Source organism: Ovis canadensis, chromosome 19, assembly GCF_042477335.2.
Source record: "Ovis canadensis isolate MfBH-ARS-UI-01 breed Bighorn chromosome 19, ARS-UI_OviCan_v2, whole genome shotgun sequence".
Taxonomy (NCBI): Eukaryota; Metazoa; Chordata; class Mammalia; order Artiodactyla; family Bovidae; genus Ovis; species Ovis canadensis.
Window position 1 is genome coordinate 67,122,933 of NC_091263.1, and position 21,258 is coordinate 67,144,190.

The window sequence follows — 21,258 nt, forward strand, 5'->3', positions numbered from 1 at the left end:
GGTGATATATACAAACTCGCAACTGCAAGGAGTTATGCATCCAGCACATATCTGTCTCTTCATTCTCCCATCCACCTCCCAGTCCTCATTTGAAGGATGGCTGGAGGAAAATCCTGACAAATAAGAGAGTCATGAACAAGTGTGTGCCTAAGGGAGGCCCAGGGCAAGATCTCCCCCCTGGAGGATGGGAGGACAGAGACAGGCCTTGAAGAATGTGTCCACAGGCACGTAAAGGGGTTAGGGTCCACGGGGCACCTCTTAGTGTCTCTCTGCCAATAACCACCACCTGAGGGATCACGTGACTAACCTAGATAGCATATTAAAAAGCAGAGACATCACTCTGGCAGCCAAGGTCTGTCTAGTCAAAGCTATGGTTTTTCCAGTAGTGGATGTGAGAGTTGGACTATAAGGAAAGCTGAGCGCCAAAGAATCGATGCTTTTGAACTGTGGTGATGGAAAAGACTCTTGAGAGTCTCTTGGACTGCGAGGAGATCCAACCAGTCCATCCTATAAAGGAAATCAGTCCTGAATATTCATTGGAAGGATTGATGCTGAAGCTGAAACTCCAATACTTTGGCCACCTGATGCAAAGAACTGACTCATTGGAAAAGACCCTGATGCTGAGAATGATTTAGGGCAGGAGGAGAAGGGGATGACAGAGGATGAGATGATTGGATGGCATCACCCACTCGATGGACATGAGTCTGAGTAAGCTCTAGGAGTTGGTGATGGTCAGGGAGGCCTGGCGTGCTGCAGTCCATGGGGTTGCAAAGAGTCAGACACGACTGAGCGACTAAACTGAACTGAACTGAACTGAGGGATCACAAACCCATAAACAGTGAGGCTCACTTGTTCAAGTGGAGGATGTGCAGGGCACACTGGGCCGTGCCCAGCAGAACAAAGTCCTCTGTCACCGCGAGGGCTGTGGGCTGCTCCACCAAGGGCAGTGAAGCCCGCAACCTCCCATTCACTGAGTACAGGTGCAAGGAGTAGGTGACCTGGAGGAGGCAGGACGTGTTAGCAAGGACAGAATCCCAACTACCCCTATCTTGGCTGGACGCCCCTTTCCCATACCTGAGCCCCCAGACGCTCCCGCGCTGAGCTCTGCACCACAATCTGGCCCTCAGACCCCAGCACCAGGTGGGACACAGGTCCAGGCAACGTGCTTCCCGGAGGGCTAAGTGTGGCCACAAACTGGCCACGGCGTACGGTGTGGATGATCACAGTTCCATCCTGCAGGAAGGTGGCTTAGGGTGCTGGGCACAGGCATCTGGTTCCAGGGGCACGGCCCAGCAAACAGCCTCCCCTGGGCACAGGCAAACACACACCTCAGATCCGGACACCGCCATGTCAAGTTCAGTGCTGATGGCCACACAGCTCACGGCAGCCTCATGCCCATATAGGACCTGCACGGGCTTTGATGCCAGCCCCATCGAGAGACCACTCTGTGGGGAACACCAGGGCTGGCTCAGGACTGGGGCACACCACCACCTTGGCCCCAGAGTGAGAAAGCTAAAAGCTCAGAAAAGTGAAGGTCTGGTCCAAAGTCAGACTGTTGGAGCCCCAGACTTGCTCACAGTAGCAGTAGGAAGGGGAAGAGAGCAGGGTAGGACTGGAGGCCCAGTGGAGGGGCAGATGGGCCGAAGATCTGGACCAAGGGGACCCACGGGGCTGCCACCCAGCACACCTGCTGCATGAGCCGCCACACCATGCACGTGGTGTCTCGGGAGCCTGAGATGAGGTAGATGCCGCAGGTGTCCAGCGCAAGGCAGGTTACTATATCTGCAAGGGGGAGGGGAGGAGACAGGACGGGGAAGAGGGAGGCGAGGGGAGAAGAGGGAAAATAGAGCAGTTACCCCTCCCTGGCCAGCTCTGGAGCCCTGCTCTTACCCGCACACCCTGAGCTCTCAGGCAGCACATACCGAGGTGGCAGCGGAGCTGGCTGAGCAGCCTGCCCCGGGGCAGCGCAGTTACTCGCAGGCTGCCATCCCAGTGGCCACCACTGAACAGCAGCTTTCCATCCGGGGCCACTGCCAGGGCTTGCCCACTCACACCACCGCCTGGAGCCCACGGGCCGCTCAGCAGTCGCTGCATCCTGACACAGTGAGGAGGAGCACAGGTGAGGCCAGGATACACAGAAGACCCTTGCCTTCAGAGACCTTGGCCAGAGCACTTAGAGCCCACCCTAGCCCACAACCCTCTGTCCTACTTGGGGTTGCCCATGGTGGGGTCTTTGCTGAAGCTGAAGTAGTTGCTTATGTTTCGGTCATAGGGTAGCCAGCTGTGGGTCCCCAGCAGCCCATTGGCACTCACGGTCACCTGGGTGAGAGGACAGAGGTGGGTTGGGGCAGAGTCGGGGGTGGAGCTGAGGTGTGGCCCGGCCCGGTGCACTTACCAACAGGTCTGCGGAGCCCTGGGTGATGAAGGAGTGAGGTTGCCGGTGGGGAACCAAGGCCAGCACCAGGGGCACGCCATCGCTGATGACCTGCAAGGGCAGGGCGGGACTAGCTACCTGAGCAGCCGGCTAGAGCCCCCACCATGCTACCTGCCTCTTGGCCCTCAGCCCCAGGGCATCATGTTACAGGCAGAGGTCACTCTGAGAGATATGCAGAGACCAGTGGACCTTCAGGGCATCTCAGGAAGTGAGAAACCAGATGGACAAGCAAAATCCTTCAAGCTTGGTTTCAACCTTGGTCATCCCACCCCACGACTCCAAATCTCCAAGTCGGCTAGCATGAGGAGAGGAGAGCCTGAACACCTTGGAGCTGGGGGCCTTTTGGGATGCAGGCAGGAAGGGGAGGAGAGTACTGAGGCCGGACTCTCCTTCTGTTCTCCCTAAGGATGACCAGGTGAGTCAACCTGGCCTAACCCTCCCTCCTGAAGACGGCAAACTCAGTGATGTTTACCTTGTACTTCCTCTGGTGTTTACCTCTTAATTCTAAGATGTCTTAATATCAGGGACTTTGATTTAGGTTTTTCATCTCCAAGAGATTGGCAAGGACAGTGGAATTAAATGAACTTCGCCAGGTAGGAAGTTGAGACCCTGCCTCCTCTCACCTCTGCAAAGAAGGCCTTCAGCTGGCCCAGGTGCTGGAAGATGCTAGGTGAGTTAGTGTCCAGACGTGCAAGGCGCTGGGCTGCTTCCTCAACAGAAAGCCGAGCCGGATGGGGTTCCTGTGGGCAAGGAACCATTCAGTACCGCGGCCAGGGCCTCCCTGACCACGGTCTTCCCGGCCGGCCTTACCTTCAGCAGCTGACAGGGCGTCTGCCCAAAGTTGCTAATGATGCCCTCCAGTGCCTTCCGCTCCCTTTCGTCTGCCACCTGGTCCAGGTCCACAGCCCCTGAGCATCGGCAGGTGAGGGGGGGGTGGTGGTGGTGGGGGGCAGTCAGGACTCAGTCTGTGCCCCCTGCACACCCCCTCCTCTGCACCCCAACCCCCACCGGGGTCCAGGGCACCGCTCACCCTCGTAAGTGCAGTAATAGAAGACATTGAGGGCCTCCTCTGCAGCTGGCCCCCGCTGCTTGTAGCCAAAGATGAGGTCGATCCACTCGTGCAGGTGGGCGGACACATACTCTGACTCCTGGGGGCAGGGAGGTGGCCGTCAGTCCAGGAATGGTGGACCCTCCGCCTCAGCCCTCCCCTCTGGCCACCCGCCGGTATGTGTGCGCACATCTCACCAGCGCCCGGCGGTGCTGCTGGATGAAGTCCTCAGGAGAGCTGGCCCAAGGGGGCAGCACCACATCGCCCACCTTCTCGTTGGTCAGCTGGAGGCAGCCCAGGTCAAAGCCTGGCACAGAAGGCTGGGTCAGCTGTCTCGCTGTGCCTTCTTCACCGGCTCCTCAGCCACCCTCCATCTTCACGCCTCCCGCCCCCACCCAGCGCCTACCGTTCTGGTTCTCCAGGAAATCGGGGAAGTAGAAGAACTCTGGGATGAGCTCCTTCACATCAGCAGGGCTCTCCAGGCGGGCCTGCCAGGCTGCTGCCACTGAGTGGAACTGCCGGTCCGAGCAGTCGAAGCTGGGGAGGGGCACGGGCCAAAGTGAGGCGGTGAGAAGGGAGACAGGGAAGGAAAAGGTGCAGCCCTGGGCAAGCAGGGAGCCAGCCTGTCCAGGATGCCTGGAAGACCCACCCTTCCCTCGTCCACCCTGCCTGCCACCCCACACTATCTGCCTGCCCCTTCACACCGGCCACTCTGCAGCTGGACGTGAAGGGAGGTGAAGGGCTCCACGCGGATGAGGTAGTGCATCACGCCTGCCGCATTGGAATAGTGGGTGCCATAATGGAACTTGTCGATGGTGCCTGCTGGGTCCTCGAAGCTCTCATACCTAGGGCCACGGTTGAAAGGAATCAGCGGAAGCCCTCCCCGGTCCACCCCAACCCCAAGCCCAGCCTTGCTCACGCGCTCACTTCTCCTTCACAAGCTGGGCGTGCTTGGGGTTCACCACACCGATGGGCTTGGACAGGTCCCGGAAGACGGCTGGGTTGCTGAGGTCCAAGGTTGGGGACACGTAGTCCTGTAGGACCCAGGGGAACTGGCCGCCCACCCGGGCAGGAGCCACATGAGGGTTCTGATGGCCTATATGGCCAGCCTGCCCTGCCCGCACCCTCACCCTCAGGAAGATGGGTGGAGCACACAGGTGGGGGTGCACCATGGGGAGGGGCTTCAGGGGAGCAGGAGGGCCTGAGACAGGATTTCCTTCCAAGAACAGAGGCCAGGAGGGGAAGGGAGTGGGGCTGGGTGTGCGTGGGGGCAGCAGGGCATGGGGGACTGAGCCGGGAACAAAGGCCAGGCCTCAGGCAGCAGCCCAGGACTGAGCTCAGGGCTTGGCCCGCTATCAGTACCCACACTTGGGTGGACCAGGGCTGGTGGAGCAGAGGGTGGGTAGAGGGGGAGCAGGCCCTCACCACAGGGTACTGAGACAAGTCATTGTAGGTCCGCCCCGCAATGGTGTTGAGCTGCATCAGGTACTCAAAGTTGGAGATCTCTCGCTGCACCCATTTCTGGGGGGGCAAGGATACGAGGTGAGCCGGTGGGCTGCCAACACTCTCCGCAGTGGCTGGGCTCTGACCTCACCCGACCCCCACCCTCCAGGGCTCTCACCTGCGTAAGACCTGAGGCACGCAGCATCTCCTGGGGGGAGCGGCTACTTAGGTAGCCTTGGGTAGGGGGTCGCAGACGCAGGAGCCAGGAGTACACCTGGTTCCGCACCTGGGTGTGGGGTGGAATGAGGGAGGGCTGGGGCCTGGGCGCCTGGGAAGGGGATGAGGCTGCGGCCCCACCCGTCTTGCATGGGAAGTTGAGGAAGTAGTTGGCCTGATCAATGAAGAAGAGCTCGAGAGCTGAGCGGCGCAGGTTGAAACGCCGCAGGTGGACCTCGCGCAGCTGGGCCAGTGGGCGCCGGAAGTCATGGCCGATGCCTGTGGGGATGGACAGCAGGTGCTGGAGCCACCCGTCCCAGCCCCACAAGACCCCAGCCCCCATCCCAGCCGGCCCTCCAGCCTGCTCCAGCAGAACACACCCTCCTCAGTTTCGACCCGCTCGGCACTGCCATCGTAGAAATACACGTGCTGGGTGGTGACCTCCAGCAGCCCTGGGACCACAGCCACCACGGTGACCAGTTGGCACTCAGCTGACAGCACCAGATTCTCATGCTGCTCATCCAGGTCTGCGGCCTCCAACCTGGGGGCCAGCACCCACTTTAGGCACTAGGCTCTGGACCCCCATTCCCAACCAACCCAAGGACCACACTCTCAAAGTACCACCAAGTCAGGAGGCACACTGCTCATGATCCCATAGGAGGAAAAAGAGCTGCCCAGGGTCCAGACTGGCCCCAGTCCCCACCCTGAAACCTGGGCTTCTGAAGTTCCTGCCAGGACACCAACCTGTCCCCAGCTTCCCCTCACTCAGCACCCACCCACTCCCATGGGCGCACATCCTGGTCTGGTTTCTCAGTCCTGCTCTGGGAAGCCTGGCTATCAAACAGGAACTCTCCATCCTCTTACAGATCTGCCTAACCCTCCCATCTGATTTTGGACCGTCCCTTCAGGGTGGTTAGCCCCACAGCAGGAAGGCAAGTACACTGAGGAGTCAATCCCTCTGCCACTGGCAAGAACACATTAGACAGAGCCCCTTGCCCTGGGCAGCTCTTTCCCAGCCCCACTCACGGGGTCTCCAGTGCAGCCAGCTCGTCCTCGCCCAGCTGGTCTTCCTGCAGCTCCTCAGGTAGGCTGCTGACTTTGGCCTCTTTGGTCACAGCGAGAGGCAGTGAGGCCTCCTCAGTGGGTGTCAGGGGGGCCTCACCTGCAATGGGCCCAAGGGTGCTCAACCAGAGCTGGACAAGACAGGGCTATGAGGTTGGGTGGACTCAGCTCGGCACACCCGCTCACCCAGGTTGTCGCGTAGGGCACTGGCCTCCAGGTGAGGGTTGAAGTGATGGTTGGGCACCAGCTTCAGACGCATGCGCGAGTAGGTCTCAGCACTGGAGAGCTTCCAGTGGGGGGTAGGCGGATCCCTACAGATATGACCCCACTTACGGTCATGGGTAGGAGGCAGAGGTTTGCAGACCCCTCTGCCTTCCTCCCAGGCTTCACCTCAGACACTCTCCTGGCCCCTCCCTCCCAAGCCCCACCCCACCAGACTCCGCCCCGAGCCCCGCCCACCTCAGGGCCCAGGCCCCGCAGGGGCTGGCTAGCTGGCGCCACTGTGCCCCCCAGTGCAGCAAGGCTGTGGAGTGTTGCGCTGCCTGCTGCTTCAGCGCCGCCGCGTATCGCAGCCCCTCGAAGCGCGCCCGCCTCTGCACAGGGTCCAGCACCAGCTCCTGCGGGATGCGGGTGGAGGAACAGGTGAGGCCCACTGGGTGCTTCGGGCTCCTCTCTCTCCTCTCAGTCCCAGCAGCCATCCTCTGGGCCCACAGGGCAGGTTGCACACCTGGAAGGCCCGACGGCTGTGCGCACGCTCCCGCTGGCGCCGTTGCCCACTGCTCATGAGCATGTCGTAGCAGGCGTTCCAGAAGCCCGACATGAGGTCGTGGCTCTTAGCGTAGGTGTCCATTTCGAACTGCGACATGGTGGGCTGCACCTGGAGGACGGGACAGGGAGAAGAGACTGTGCTCGATGTGGGCCCCCAGCCCCCACTTCTTTGCCCGTGCCCCTGGCCCCAGGCACCTGCTTGTCAATGAAGTGACGCCATTCGGGGGTGGCACAGAAGGCCTGGAAGTCCTCGAAGAAGGTGGGGCTCCCGTTGGTGGGCGGCAGGGAAGGCAGCCCCCACTGTAGCCCCAGTGGGCCGTAGGCGCGGTCCAGCAGCGTGCGCACCAGCGGCACCAGCCATGAGCAGCGCTCTGCAGCAGCAGCGGTGGCCGGGGGCTCCCCGTTCTCGGTGGGGGTCTCTGATGGGGAGTTGTTCAGCGCCCGCGCCAGCGCCGCCTCCAGCTTGGAGAGCACGTAGCAAGCCTCCTCTCGGCGCATGGGCACCGCGGTCTGCAGCAGCGCATGCAGCTTCACGTAGGCTTGGGCATGCAGCTGCGGACGGACGAGTTGGGATGTCACCAGCTACTCCCCGAGCTCTAGACCCGCTGTGCACCCTTCCCCCACAGCCGCCCTGCGCTCACCTGCGGGTCCTCCAGCAGGATGTAGCCGAGTACCAGGCGCAGGCCAATCTGCGCCATCTCTCGGAGGTCCGCTGTGCCGTTGGCCAGGTGTGGCCAGGCTCCCAGGCGATCCAGCAGGCTACACACTCCTTCGAAGAGCTGCCACACACCATATATTCCAGATGGCCATCACCAGATGAGGCCAGAAGCCCGTGAGGAGAGAGGGAGGTAAGGTTTGGGCTGGGGGCCAGAGAGTGCACATACAGATAGACCTCTGCTCACAGATACCAGAGCTGAGGTCCCCATGACTGCACATGTGTACTCAGCCACTTTGCAGACCAGGAGCCCTCGGGGCATGTGAACACAGTGCTCCTGCCCTGAGCTGCCATACCTTCTCACTCCACAGCTCCTGGTTACCATGGCCCTCGGCGCACAGGAAGTCCTGCAGCAGACGCAGCAGCCAAAGCGCCTGCTGGGTGAGGCTGGCCAGGACCCCAGTGGGGGCCTCTTTGATGTCAGTCAGGGCTGACTCCAGCATCATCTCCAGGAGGCTGGAGGGGAATGAGGTACTCTGGTGTCTACCTGACTGCCTTCTGGGCCCCCAGGCTTCCCCACAGCCCTGCTCCCTCACCTGCGCTTGATGCAGTCTGGTGGCCGCACCAGCGTGGCTGAGGCCCCCAGCTGGGTAAGCACGGAGAAGACCTGGCCGCGCTCCCGCCAGGCGGCCTCGTCACTGCCATCCACACCCCGCCACGTCACCGAGAACAGCACGTTGGTGAGCAGATTACAAAGCTCCTCCTCACAGGTTTGCTGCGGACACAGGGGGCGTGTGGAGTGCAGGCTGGGGAGGGAGGGAATCACTGCCCCACCACCCTCCCTGTTCAACACCTCCACCCACCCACTAGTAGGCATAGCAGGAGGCCGAGCCTTTGGCCAACAGCCCAGCCAGTGTGCTGCTGAGGGCCTAGACAAACAGTGTGGGACCCGACCACCACCTGAGTTCCGGGGAGGATCCTGGGGTTCCAGGACTCCTAAGAGGAGATGAGGCAGTTTGCATGGTTACCTCACAGGCCTCAAGGACCATCCCGGAACCCTCTGGAAGAATGGTGTTGAATAAGCAAAGGCCCCTCCCCAGATCCAGAAAGCACAAGGTAGGACTCTTAGAGCCGTGCTGCTCTCTGCCCTGAAAAGCCCATGGCCCACAGGCTCTCAAGGGCCTTCCAAAGCCTGGCAAGTGCCCCCAACTGTCTCAGCACGAGTTGTCCTGCTCTGGAATATCTGCCACCCCTGAGAGAACACACTGCAGAGGAAAGTTATGAGGGGGAAGCACTGGACCCGACTAGCTGCCACAGCCCTGATGTCAAACAGTACCACACCTCTGGAAAAGCTCCACTGGCTGCCCTGGGTCCCCAAGGAGCCCTACCTCAGGGCCCGCCTCACCTGAGGGTTGCTGGTATTGGAGGTGTCATCCCCACTGATGGTGGGCTCTGGCAGGCTGCCGTCCTCCAGCACATTGGAGAGACTGGAGCTGTGGCGGCCTTGGGCCATAAGGAAGGGCCGGGGTCCATCAAGCGGGGACGGTGTGCCAGGCTGGCTGGCCGGAGTGACAGTCCCGCTGCTGCTGCCACCACCGGCAGTATTCCCTGAGCTCACACTGGCCCGCTCCAGGCCCAGCTCAAAGGGGGTGGCGAACGGGGAGAGGGCGTGGTAAAAGGCGTCAGGGTCAGGGGCCTCTGGGGGCAGGAAGACGTCCGAAGGTTCAGGAGACTCAGTGGGTGGCTTGTGTGAGGCTGGCTCTGGGGAGGTGGGTGGCTCAGGGGTAAAGGGCAGGGGACTGCCGGCTGTGACAGCTTCCAGGACAAACAGCCGGGTCAGCACATCCTGCCAGCCGGCCTGGCGGGCCAGCAGCCGCACTATGTCTGGCTGTCCGTAGATGAGGTGGAAGAGCTGTCGGGCCAGGGCACAGGAAGTGAGGGACTCACTCGACAGCCTGTCCCAACCCCTCCTCAGGGGGTCTTTGCACAGGAGGCCTGCAGAGACCCCTCATCCTAGGCAGGCAAAGCCCTCAGGGTGGAAGCCACCCCACACCCCAACAAAGCTTTCATTTTCCACTCACCTGACGACAAATGTCTAGGCGGACGCTGAGGTCGGCCTGGAGGGACAGCTGCACCACAGCCAACAGATCAGAGAGATTCAGGCAATCTGGGAAGATGGTCAGAAAAGGCCTGAGGGACTGACCCCAGAGGGGGACTGTGCCCCGCTGCTGGCTCAGCCTCGGCTCTTGGACCAACACCTTCCTGATTCCCACCTGCCCTGTCTCCTGGATCCATGTCATCCCTCTACCTGGCCTGCCTCGTGGCCCCACCCAGGTTGTACCTGCCCCCAGGAACAGCTTGTAGAGGCCCTGGCAGAGCTGGGGGGAAACGGCACCCTCTGGCAGGCAGGCAACGAGACCCTGGAGACCACACTCTCGCAGCCGGAGCCGCTGACGGCTGCGCTCAGGTAAGCGCTCATTCTGTTGCAGTCTGCGTAGGATCTGTGTGGGGGTCATCAAGGGGAAGGAGTTACTGTAGGAGGGTAAGCCACCACACAGGGGTGGGGCTCCAAGAGGGGCCTGCAAAGACAGCTCCACCCACTAGCCCGGGGCCTTCTGCCCCTCCCTGGACTCAGGCAGGGGCCCCAGTGAATGAGAATGCAGGGTTCGGGAGGAGCTAGATGTACCTTGCAGACTCGGTCGGGCAGCAAGGGCATGGGCCTCGGCCTCACCAGCAGTGCCAGCAGCACCTCAAGGTTCCCTGGCTCCAGCAGGAAGACAGCCAGAGACTCCTGTGCTGGGGAGCCCTGCAGCAGAGCCAGCAGCAGGTCGAGCGCACCCACCACCTGGGGACACAAAGGCTTACGCTGAGCGCGCCCCGCCCCCACCCAAGGCCCGCAACATGGTCCACGCTCTACCCCTCATCCAGGCTTCACCTCTGCCAACCTCCAGCCTACCTGGCCATCATCACCCGAGGCCGCCAGAAAGTTTAGCACCACCTGCAGGTCATCAGCGGTAGAGCTCCGCACCAGAAACTCCCGGGCCAGGCCCAGGAGTGACGTCTGCACTGTGCGCAGGTCGTCGGCGGCTAGGGGGCGCTCGCGCTGCGGACTGGGCAGGTCCCAGCAGAGACGTCACCCAGGGCCAGGGAAACCACCGGGGCACGGAAGGGAGGCGAGAACAAGGAGGGCTGGCAGGTGAGCTGGGGGCTGTACAGACCTGCCCCCAAGGCCGGAGGCTGGAGCATCAGCACCCCAGCCCATCTGCCCCTGCCAGCCTCACCTGTAGTGGACACGCAGGGCATCAAGAATGAACTGGACCCCATACTTCTTCCGCAGCTTCTGTCTGTGCTCACGGACTATGCTAGACACGTACTGGATGTGGCCTGAGCGGGCATCAGCAGAGGGCTCAGCCCACCATGCTGAGCTGGGTCCCTTCCATCCTCCAGGACAGGGCCATGCCACTGCCAGACCCCCCACCCCGACCAGGGGAGGGTCATCATCCCCTCAGATCAGCTACAGGGCTATAACCTCTGAGAACGTCCACTGCCACCCTGGCTGACGGCATCCCCTCACCCAAGTCAGCACACCTACCCAGGCGCACAGCGAAGTCGCTGAGGGTCCAGAGGTGAAAGTTGAAGAGCAAATGCTGGTAGAGCAGGTACAGGAGGGGCCCACTGCCCTCGGCTGCCACCTGCTCCATCAGCAGCTGGGCAGACATGAGCACATTCATGTCCATGGCCCAGCTGGGGACCTGGGTGGGGGCAGGAGCTGGGGTGAGATGTCAGGCCCTGTCCACCTGCTGTCAGGCCTCCCAGTTTCCACCCTGCCCTGCGCAGGTAGATGGACACAAACATCCTGCCTGCTACAAACCCTCTGGGGGCCCCCTGCCCCCTGAAGTACAAGCTCCTGGCCTCCTGTGTGAGTGTCCTGCCCTAGCCTGTGCTGGTACTTCCCCAGACCCTCTCGGCCCAACCCTGCCCCTCCTTTCAAATGCCACCTCTCCCAGGAGGCCCTCCCTGACTGATGGCATCAGGCGCCCCGGCTTTGTCCCTCCAACCAACAGCCCCTTGGTCAAATGAGGCCCCGCCTGCCCCAGCAGGCCTCACCTTGCGCAGGAGGGCCCCGATGATGGCAGGGCCCTGGCAATGCACCAGGCTCTCCTGATTCACAGGGTGGCCCTGCAGGAAGTTCCGCAGCATCAGCAGAAAGGCAGCCACTGCATTCTTCTCCATTCGCTTCTCTGCCGCCACCAGGAAGGGGACAGGTGTGCGTCAAAGGCCTGTCGGGCTGTGAGACCTCAAGCACTCCAGCCCCCTGCCAGGCCAAGGTCTTCTCTCACCAACACAGGCACCAGGGACACTTTACCTGAGGACTTGCCCAGTGGGAGAAGCAGGCCCTGGACATTGTGGCCAGAGGTCAGTTCGGGCCCCACAAGGTCATGTGTTTCTGCTGGACCTGCCTCGGCTTCCTGGGGTTGTGCAGCCACTCGCTCCAGCAAGGGCAGCAGGGCACCCATGCCTCCCACACAGTTCACCACATCCTGTGGGCAGGGAGCCTCCGTGAGGGCAGCACCCCTTCATCTCCTGCCCCCTCCACCCAAGCAGACCCTCCAACCTGGAATCCTGGGTCTCCTCAGGACCTCCCAGGACACAGAGCCACTCCCACCCTGCACACAAGTTGCAGTGCTCACACTTCCTACACACACTGTCCACATGGGCACACACCTTCACGTCCCAGGTTTCCACTCTATGGCCCGTAAGCCGGCCATCCAACCCATGGCCAGGGGACAGGTCCAAGCAGATGTTGTTCTTACAGGCCTGGGAACAGGGGGTAAGCAAGGCTCAGTGTGGGACAGGGGGAGGCAGGAGATAGAGGGCGGGAACCAGGGGGAGATTGAGCCAACTGCCCAGCCCCCATACCTGAGGTGAGTAATGGAGGAGCAGTTTGGCGCCAAGTTCATGCAGTTCACCCTCAGGCTTGAAGGGTGCTGTCTCATTGGGCCCTGGAGGTGGGCAGGGGGCTTCAGACCTGGTTGGGCTTGCAGCCAGACCCCACCCAGAGCCTGCCTCTTCTCTGCCTGATCAGAGGACAGACCCTTGGGGATACCTACTCCCCACTGGAGCCCTTCTTTCAGGCCTGGACACTTTGTGAGACCCAACCTCTTGGGTCCTGGGAACAGGGGTAGGGCTGGGGCGGGGCGTGGGGAGCACGCTGCATACCCAGGGCGCATAGGACGCGCAGGGCGGCCGCCTGCAGGGCTTCATGGAAGATGGCCACAGCCCCCAGCTCGCCCTCCAGGGAGGTGGGGCTGCCCCACCGAGTGTCCTGCGTGCCGGCAAGGGTAGAGCTGATGCTGCCCTCCTGCAGGGGGGCCACCAGCCCGGACCCCCAGCCAAGCCCTGTGGTGGCCGGGACTGACTGGGAGCGGGTGAGTGAGGGGTGAGTGTGAGCCAGGGCGGCGGGGCCCGGTGGCGCAGGCAGCCCCGTGGTGGTGGTCGTTGTGCGGTGCCCAGCAGACCCGATACAGCAGGACGAGAAAGGCTGTGGGGGCCAGGGTTGGGGGTCAGTTGGTCAGGTCATGTTACAGCCTGGGGTTCCACCTTCCTCAGGGACTCCCATGGCTGCACAGACCCCAGAGGCTGAGGCCTGTTGGGTTGGGGGAGGGAAACAGGGGCTCCAGGGCCCACCCTGTCCAAGGCCCCCCAGCTACCCAAACCTCCCCAAACCCAGCCTAGCACACCTCACTAAGGGAAGGGCAGCGAAGGGGTGCCATCTTGACCAGATGGCCGTCTTTGTAGACATGGACCAGGTTCTGGCTGAAGGGCCGGCGCCCGGGCACATGGACTATGGCCACACAGTGCTACAACAGAAGTCACGAGATCAGGTGAGGCCCTGGTGCCCCCTGCACCACCCTGGGCCACGTGAGGATGGAGGCTCACCCAGGAAGAGTCGGCAAAGGACACTTCAGGCAAGCTCATGGTCAAGTATTCCTTCCGGGTGCACACAGCCACCACCAGGGTCCCAGCCGCCGTGAAGAAGGCTTCAAACCCCGAGCCGCTGCTGGTGAAGAAGCTGAGGGCCAGCCAAGCCAGTTAAGCCTGCTGGTTCTCCCGCTCACCCTGGCAGCATGCCCTGACCCCTGGCAGTCACCTACCTGTACAGCTGCTTCCGCTGGAGCGGCCGGGTGGGGGTGGGGGCAGGGGCAGGCGCTCCAGCCGTGGGGTGCAGACAGAGCCAGGCATGGAAGGTGAAACCAGGGCCTGGCCAGCGCTGCACAGGGGGGACCATGATGCCCGCCATGCTGGGTGTTAGGTCAAAGTAGCGTAGGGCTCGTGCTGGGCCCTGGTGCCGGGCCATGCCAGAGAGCGCACGGATGATGGCACCTGCGTGGCGGGCCTGCCCAGCCTCTGCTCCGCCTGGCCCCAAGTCCAACCCTGGTGGCGGGCGAAGCAAGCGACGCAGCTCCGAGGGCCTTAGCGACACGTGGCCCAGTGCTTGCAGCAGTGCCAACAACTGTTCCTGGCAGCGGGCCCCCAGGGCTACCCCCTCGCTGAGCGTCTCCAGAAGGCAGCCCACCAGACCGGCCTGCACGCACGTGGCACGGCTGGCAGGGCAGCTGTCACAGAGCCACCAGAGGCGCTGTGCTAGGAAGAGCCGCAGCTCGGCCGTGGGCAGGGTCGGCAGCCACCTCATCAGCACCAGCACTGGCTGCTCGTTGCGGATCGGCGGTGGGGGACACATGCTGTGGTCGCCCTCCACAGCCTGTTGGGGGAGAGGATGGGCTAGCCCCCAGCCAGCTGGCATGGGACAGGCCACCCTCGCAACAGTGGGACTGCCTGCATCATCCTGGGACTTGCTAACAAGCAATAGCTTCTGGACCCCATGCAGCTTGGAATCCTCGCCCATGACCCTGACACACAAGGTCAGGACACAGGTCACACTGTGTACGGGCCACAGTCAGCATGGTCCCCCAAAGCGGAGAGCTCATTTCCATGCTTGCCCTGACTCAGTCCTGGCTGCCCATGGGGGCCCTGACCCCCAGCCCCTGCCCTCACCATGTTGAGCAGCTCTTGCAACAGCCGATGGGTAGGGGGGCCGTGGCTCTGCAGGACCTCGTGCAGGTGAGGGTAGCCAATGCGCTCCTTAAACACCTCCTGTGCCAGGACGGGTGGAAAAGGCGTGAGCACGGATGTGGGCCCCAGGGCACGCTCACAACCCATGGGAAGCTTGGAGGAGGTTCAGGGCTCCCTCGCCCAGCTCTGACTCTGGGTCACGGTGATAGTAGGGGCGGGGACCCATGGCGGGACTGGGGCGAACGGCTCTGCCTCGGAGGGCTACAGATGGTGGTCAGCCACAAGCATCCGTTCCCCTCCAGCCAAGACACCCAGCTCCTAGGACTAATGACGAATGACCATACCTGCCCCATGGGCTGATCTGTACCCCAGAGGGCAGGATGGCTACCTCCCCAGCTCACTTGCTCTGACAGCCATCAGCCAGACCCACTCTATTTAACCCTACCCCATGGCCCTACCGCAGCGTGACGGCAGCATCCTCACCTTGGCGGAGGGGGAGCCACTCATGATGCAGGTCAGCACTCTGACCACGTGGACCGCAATGGCGTCTGTGTCCTGGTCCAGTACCTTGGGGTGAGGAGGGGCAGTCAGGAGAGGCAGGTGCCAGGATGTCACTACAGGGGCAGCACCCAGGCCAGTAGCTGAGTGGGCTTGGGGGCCCCAAGAGGGTGGCACCCTTACATGGACACCAGAGTGTCTACCTTTGCCCAAACTACTGTGACCTTCACCCTGACCTTAGGGCCCCCTCTGAACAGCTTGGCAAGACCCACTCTGATAGAGAGGCTGGAAGAAGCCGAGCCTGGGAAGATCACCAGTGAACACTTTTGCCGCAGCCCTCTGCCCATCACTGTCTGGTGGGTTCATAGGCCTCGGTCTCCACCCATCCCCACCCAAGCTAGACACACGTGCAGGCAGGCTGGCAAGTGCCCCATCACCCATGATGATTGACAGGGAGTCGGGGGATTTAGGGACAATCAATCACAGGATGTTAGAACCAAAAGAACCTTCGAGACCTTTAAGTCCTAACCTGCCCCTTTCCCCTAGATCCAGGTGGGGACAGAGGCTCAGCCTGGACAGACCCAACAGCCCAAGGCATGTTACTCCTTCACCCTGCCCTACTGAGGCGGTGAGGGTCAGGAGGACTTGTGTGTCAGCAGGTGCTAGACTGTATTTCAGCTCCATGGGGCCCTTGGCCCCAGCTCTGCCCGACTCCCTAGGGGATCTCAGGCCATCTTTTTCCCCTGTCCAGGCTTCAGATTCCTCATCTGTAAAAAGCAGGGGTCTCACCAGTCTCGCCTGCTTTGTAGAGGAATGGACCTGCAGGTTCTCAGGAAACAGCCAAGTGCAATAGACACACGGGGCTGCTTCATGAGGCCAGAGCCAGGGCGGGGCTCCAGACATGGGGGCCCAGGTATCGAGCCACAGAGGGGGTACCCCATGAAGAGCCCCCAACCAACACCCTACAGCCTCCTGGAGCCCACAGGTGAGGTGAGCAGGGGGCACGGCATGAGGTCATGAGGGGATGGGGAACTCCCAGGGACCTGCTTAGGGCAAGTACAAGGATTCAAGCAAAGAAGTGGCCCCATGTGAGGGACCCCCTCTGTGAGTGCCCACAGCCAAATCCCTGAGTATCTGGCCTCCTGTTTCTGCTTTGGTGCAATGGAGGTGGGTGGTTGAGTATCGAAGGTTCCTTCTGGCTCGGCAAAGCCAAACCCCAGCTCCCAGGACTAACACCAAGCAGGGCACAGATCCCTCCTGTGCGGCTCCTTGGGCTGGGGATCTGGAAGGCCGGTGAGAGCGCGTGGGGGACCCAGCCCCATCACTAGGCTCCACCAGGCCTCACACAGATCTGCTTGCTCCCCCTGCAAACTGCAGAAAGGCTCAGAGGGAGCCCCAAGGGGTACATGCCCAGGGATGTGCGTGACTGAGGTGGTGTCGGCCTGAGGGTGGTACCTTCTGGACATCGGGCTCAGTCAGTAACCGGGTAGCCAGGTCACTGTCCCCCTCAGGGGGCGCCCGGGCCTGCAGGTACAGCTGTGGGGATGCAGGAGAGCATAAGGTGGAGGGGCAGAGGAGAGAAAAGATGAGGGAAGGGTGGGGTTAGAGCAGGACCTGGGGAGGCTGCCAGGGCTCCCCCCAAAGGCAAGGATGTGCCCTGAGCCCCAGGCCAAGTGCCCCCCGGCACGAGAGCAGAGCAGGAAGCTGAGCCACCCACACCTGCCCAGAGGGACAGCGCCGGGGGCAGATGAGTGGGCAGGAGTAGACACTGCATCCGAAACAGCTGAGCTTTCCCTCCTGCCCGACACCTGGGACTGGGGAGAAGGGAAACGGGGGGCCAGGGCAGCTCCCATCCTTCTATGACACCCTCTTCCTATGGGGTCCAGAGCATCCTGATGCCAGGCCCTCCCACTGAAGAGCAAGCCACCCCACCAGCCCCAGCCCATCCAGCCCGTTTGCTCAGCATCCACACATGGTGCCCCCAAGCCTCCGGTTCCAGGCCCCTGACCTGGGCCCCGCCCACCTTGCTGTTCTGGATGAGGCGAATCAGGTGTTCAAAGCAGTTGTTGCTGAGGAAGGTGGCCTGCAGCACTGGCCGGTCCTCGCACGCCAGCATCATTGGGATGGCATCTGTGGAGGGGTCAAGGGTCAGCCCCGCCAAGCCTCTTGCCAGCAGCACCTCTGGTCAGCCTAAAACCTTCCTCCCATGCTGCCCAGGCCAGCCTTTCCATCACCCTTGGGGCTTCCCCTGCTAATGCCACCTCCCCGAGAGGGCATACACACCGAGCATGCTGACCCGCAGGGTGACATGGGCTTCTTCAGGGTCTGGGCTTGGCCCGGCTGGCCAGTCGGTATTAAGGACGCGGAAGTAGCCCTCCAGCAGGGCTCGGAGCTCTGGCCCCCGCGGGGGTGCGCGGCTGGCATGCAAGACGTGTACGGCACCCACCAGCACCTCCAGGGCCAGCGGCACCAGGTGGGGGTCCTGGGCTGGCCTGTGGCCCCAGCCCCGCACCACACCCAGCAGGCCCTGCACAGAGCCGGCACTCACAGCCTTCTGCCCGTTCTCCTGCAGGTGTGGGCAGAGATGGGGAGTGGGTTCACCCAGCAGAGAGACCCCAAGACAGCCACTCCCTGGCCCACAGGCTCCTCCCAGCCTACCTTCCCTCCTGCAAGAACAGCTCCGAAGAGGTGGATGAGACGCAGCAGGAGCACAGAAGGCAAGCGGTCTGCATCTTGCAGGCTCTCTGGACGGGGGAGGGGGCAAGACAAGGTCAGCAAGCTTGCAGGGCTGTGGGTCCAGGGGCCACACAAGAGGTGGGTGCCCTGGGGTGGCTAGGCCACAGAACAGAGGCTGGGAGATCACATCTCAGGGAGAAGACTGGTTCTGCGCTCGGAGCCTCTGAAGTGTCGTGACTCTGTGCCAGGGTTTCTCAGGAGGACACAGCCCTTCTCTGGGGAGCTTGTAAGGGGCATGGCCCTGCCCTGAGAGCCTAGCCAGACCCCTGTATCCTTAATCCTGAAAGTGAGGACCCCAGGGTGAGCGCCCCCCATACACACTTCCCCACGGCAACCTAGGGTTTAGTTTCTTAGATGCAAATCTGGTCCCTCTGCGCTGTGACAGTTGGAGCTTGCCGTGAGCAGCTCTGGGGGCCCTCAGTGTCTACCACACAGATGCCCCACACCCCATCCCCCACACCCGCACTGGGACTTCTAGGGGCTTTCACAGCGTCATATCTGGGAGGCCCACCTGGCTCTGCTCCAGCCAAGCTGGACAGGATGCCAGGACATGAACTGAAACCCAGAGAGCAGAAAGGACCAGCTCTGGGTCACATGAGTGTGTGGGGGCTGGGGCCATGCAGGGCTGCCTTGACTGGTGGGATGGGGTGGGAGGCTTCCCTAGGAACAGGACCATGGCTGGAGAGCAGAGAGTGAGAGGGGGCTGGAAAGGAAGGCTGTGGGGAGGAGCAGGATGGGATTCTGAGGGTGTCAGGGCCCCACAGAGGAATTTACGGCACGGAGAACAAAATCGTGCATGTATTAAGAAGAGTACTCAGGCTGTGGAACAGCAGAGCCAGGGAACTCCCCAGGGGCATCTCCCCTCTTGGAGGTGTTGCCCCCACTCCAGACCCAAGCCCACGGCTCCCTGGGGCAACCCAGAAACACTGAGATATTTTCTAGCCCAATACACCACCGCCTTCCCAAGCTGGCCTGCCCCTGTCCAGGCAGCACCCTGCCCTCGTAGTGGCTTAGTGCAAGTCGCTCAGTCATGTGCAACTCTTTGCGATTCCATGGACTGTAGCCCGCCAGGCTCCTCTGTCCAGGGGATTCTCCAGGCAAGAATACTGGAGTGGGTTGCCATTTCCTTCTCCAGGGGATCTTCCCGACCTAGAGATCGAACCCAGGTCTCCCACATTGCAGGCGGATTCCTTTACCATCTGAGCCACCAGGAAAGACCCTGCCCTAGGCCCATCTGAGATCCTGGCCAGTCTCCTTCCAATGAGAGGAGAGAGGAGACCCAGGGGCATAAGGTGCCCAGGGAGAACAGGTGCCTAGAGATGTGCTGAGGGGTTAGCAGGAAGGGGGGACACCTACTGTAGAGACTGTCATGCGGAAGTGAGGAGACCGGGTGGAGCTACAGGGACAAAAAGACTGGACCAGACAGTTTGAAAACGGTCCAGGCCAGAATGGGGTACAAGTCACTGGAGGGATCCAGGAGATAGGAGAGAAGCAGGAAGGCAAATCAATTCCCCCCTCAGAAAAGACATTACTCATTTTATGCAGACATGCCCTTCCTCTCCTCTATGCCCCTAAACTCCCATTTCCCTATAGAGGCCCATTCACATTCCTTCTCCCAGCACCAAGCGCAGCCGCAGTAAGTGGGTCCTTACTGCATGTGCGATGGGGAAACCACAGGAAGGGGCTCAGGTTTGAGGGCGGGGCCAGATGGAGCGGAGTGGGATGGGGGTGGGGCCTGACCTCGGAAAAAGGCGCTGAATTCAGAGGGCAAAGCAGCTGGAGGGAACTTGTATTTGCTCTTCTCCTTGGCGCTGATGACTTCCCTGGGGGGGCAGGGATGGGGTAGGGGCCAAGGTGAGGCCAGCGCTTCACTCCTCCTGGGTCACACCCCCTCAGGGGCCTGCACCCCGCCCCTTCCACCCCTGCACGTGGGCCACCCCAATCCTCTCCCCGGTCTTCTCTGGGTCCTCTGCCAGGGGGCCACCTCTCACCCCCTGTGCTGGCGCCGCCAGGTCTGGTATGGGTCGAAGAGGCCCTCACAGAGAAGCAGGGCATGCAGGGCTACAATCTCTAGCTGAGGCCCACGGTCCTCCTGCGGTGATGGGGGTCCTTTCAGCTATAGGCAGACGGAGAGGGTGGAAGGGTGTTAGCTGGGCCGTGGCTACCACCTGCCACCCCCAGGGTAGAGGCCACCTCACCTCGGCCACCAACTGGGTCAGCAGCGCCAGCACCCGGGGCGCCAGCACCCGGCCCCAGCCCGCCTCTACGTTCTCAGGGTTCCTGATGAGTGAATGATGGGAGAGGTCCCAGTGATATGCCAGCCCCTACCCCGGGCCCCAGCTCCATGCCCTCCCACCGTGAAGACAACAGGGACCCACCTACAGAGGATGATGAAGAGCTTGAGCAGCAGCAGGGCTTGTTCCAGGTCCCTGGTGTCCAGCTGCTCGGCCAGCACATGCAGCACGTCCAGAGGGAGCAGCGGCACCTCGGCACCCACCTCCTCTGGCCTGCAGGGGGCAGGGAGGCGTCACTGGGCACCGAGGACCCCTCAGTCTCCCACCCTCTGAGGAGCTCCAGCCTCACCTGCGTGGCTCCAGAGAGAAGAGGGAGATGCTCTTCTCAAAGGCACCCACAAAGGCCTGCAGCCACTGCTGCAGGTAGCCCAGGTCCTTCTGCAAGGGAGGGCACAGAAGGGGCACAGTGGACAGAGGTGGGGAGTGAATGGGGGTGGAGAGAGATTGCAGGCAGAGCGGGAGGGGAGGTTGGGGGGTGGGGAGAGAAAGGGGGGGAAGACAGGAAGTGGAAGGTCAGCACCAGAGGACTGCCCGACATACTGACCACTCCCAGGCACCCCCGTCTGCACTTCTTGGCCTCCCGGTCTCTGCTCCCACTTCCTAAACTCTTAGGGATCCAGGCAAGCCTGACACCAGCAGGGGAGGAGCTTAAGTGTGTACACGTCTAGAGTGTGGCTGTGGCCCACAAGGGTGCTGGGACTACAGGTCTCCAACCCACTAGCCTCCCTGAATCCAAAGCTATGGGCTGGGCTCTCGTCTGCTACCTTCTCCCAGCTTCGCAGGCACCACCTCCAGGAAACCTTCCTGGACTGTACATCTCAGGATGCATGTGCACCATTGACCAGGCAGCAGAGCCATGCACACACACCCCACCCACATGTGCAGGCGCAATGCCTGACCTCGCCCCAGGAACCTCCACCCACCCTGGCTGGTTACCTGGACCCCAGGTCCCAGAGCTGGTTCCATGGGCAAGAGCGACAGCGGCTGAGCCCAGGTCTGGGCGCCACCAGCCAGGGAAACTTTGGTGTGA

At 61.9% G+C, this 21,258-nt stretch overlaps 1 protein-coding gene across 5 annotated transcripts in view; it reads right to left on the reverse strand.

Annotated features, from left to right (window-relative positions):
• NBEAL2 (neurobeachin like 2) overlaps positions 1 to 21,258 on the reverse strand; it is a 30,365-nt gene that overhangs the window by 718 nt on the left and 8,389 nt on the right. Inside the window, exons 1-52 of one of the 5 annotated variants that reach the window (XM_069561615.1) lie at positions 21,165 to 21,217; positions 20,518 to 20,606; positions 20,313 to 20,441; positions 20,133 to 20,214; positions 19,926 to 20,050; positions 19,675 to 19,757; positions 17,857 to 17,942; positions 17,482 to 17,764; positions 17,222 to 17,328; positions 16,654 to 16,734; positions 15,184 to 15,267; positions 14,683 to 14,781; positions 13,782 to 14,389; positions 13,567 to 13,699; positions 13,368 to 13,487; positions 12,847 to 13,168; positions 12,547 to 12,629; positions 12,352 to 12,444; positions 11,993 to 12,167; positions 11,734 to 11,867; positions 11,219 to 11,378; positions 10,908 to 11,010; positions 10,583 to 10,736; positions 10,313 to 10,471; positions 9,968 to 10,127; positions 9,708 to 9,793; positions 9,032 to 9,538; positions 8,223 to 8,401; positions 7,983 to 8,142; positions 7,613 to 7,750; positions 7,167 to 7,523; positions 6,931 to 7,080; positions 6,663 to 6,820; positions 6,390 to 6,514; positions 6,168 to 6,303; positions 5,522 to 5,682; positions 5,104 to 5,420; positions 4,908 to 5,003; positions 4,410 to 4,534; positions 4,187 to 4,327; positions 3,889 to 4,019; positions 3,680 to 3,789; positions 3,465 to 3,582; positions 3,245 to 3,342; positions 3,058 to 3,174; positions 2,396 to 2,485; positions 2,210 to 2,319; positions 1,923 to 2,095; positions 1,688 to 1,782; positions 1,329 to 1,445; positions 1,075 to 1,233; positions 850 to 998 (exon numbers count right to left, since the gene is read on the reverse strand). In XM_069561615.1, coding sequence (XP_069417716.1) covers positions 850 to 998; positions 1,075 to 1,233; positions 1,329 to 1,445; positions 1,688 to 1,782; positions 1,923 to 2,095; positions 2,210 to 2,319; positions 2,396 to 2,485; positions 3,058 to 3,174; positions 3,245 to 3,342; positions 3,465 to 3,582; positions 3,680 to 3,789; positions 3,889 to 4,019; positions 4,187 to 4,327; positions 4,410 to 4,534; positions 4,908 to 5,003; positions 5,104 to 5,420; positions 5,522 to 5,682; positions 6,168 to 6,303; positions 6,390 to 6,514; positions 6,663 to 6,820; positions 6,931 to 7,080; positions 7,167 to 7,523; positions 7,613 to 7,750; positions 7,983 to 8,142; positions 8,223 to 8,401; positions 9,032 to 9,538; positions 9,708 to 9,793; positions 9,968 to 10,127; positions 10,313 to 10,471; positions 10,583 to 10,736; positions 10,908 to 11,010; positions 11,219 to 11,378; positions 11,734 to 11,867; positions 11,993 to 12,167; positions 12,352 to 12,444; positions 12,547 to 12,629; positions 12,847 to 13,168; positions 13,368 to 13,487; positions 13,567 to 13,699; positions 13,782 to 14,389; positions 14,683 to 14,781; positions 15,184 to 15,267; positions 16,654 to 16,734; positions 17,222 to 17,328; positions 17,482 to 17,764; positions 17,857 to 17,942; positions 19,675 to 19,757; positions 19,926 to 20,050; positions 20,133 to 20,214; positions 20,313 to 20,441; positions 20,518 to 20,606; positions 21,165 to 21,194 — 7,985 coding nt within the window. In that variant the 5' untranslated portion in view covers positions 21,195 to 21,217. Of the gene's footprint in view, positions 1 to 849; positions 999 to 1,074; positions 1,234 to 1,328; positions 1,446 to 1,687; positions 1,783 to 1,922; positions 2,096 to 2,209; positions 2,320 to 2,395; positions 2,486 to 3,057; positions 3,175 to 3,244; positions 3,343 to 3,464; positions 3,583 to 3,672; positions 3,790 to 3,888; positions 4,020 to 4,186; positions 4,328 to 4,409; positions 4,535 to 4,907; positions 5,004 to 5,103; positions 5,421 to 5,521; positions 5,683 to 6,167; positions 6,304 to 6,389; positions 6,515 to 6,662; positions 6,821 to 6,930; positions 7,081 to 7,166; positions 7,524 to 7,612; positions 7,751 to 7,982; positions 8,143 to 8,222; positions 8,402 to 9,031; positions 9,539 to 9,707; positions 9,794 to 9,967; positions 10,128 to 10,312; positions 10,472 to 10,582; positions 10,737 to 10,907; positions 11,011 to 11,218; positions 11,379 to 11,733; positions 11,868 to 11,992; positions 12,168 to 12,351; positions 12,445 to 12,546; positions 12,630 to 12,846; positions 13,169 to 13,367; positions 13,488 to 13,566; positions 13,700 to 13,781; positions 14,390 to 14,682; positions 14,782 to 15,183; positions 15,268 to 16,653; positions 16,735 to 17,221; positions 17,329 to 17,481; positions 17,765 to 17,856; positions 17,943 to 19,674; positions 19,758 to 19,925; positions 20,051 to 20,132; positions 20,215 to 20,312; positions 20,442 to 20,517; positions 20,607 to 21,164; positions 21,218 to 21,258 lie in introns of those variants that run through there. The other 4 variants (XR_011250828.1, XM_069561614.1, XM_069561617.1 and 1 more) reach the window with 4 other exon arrangements.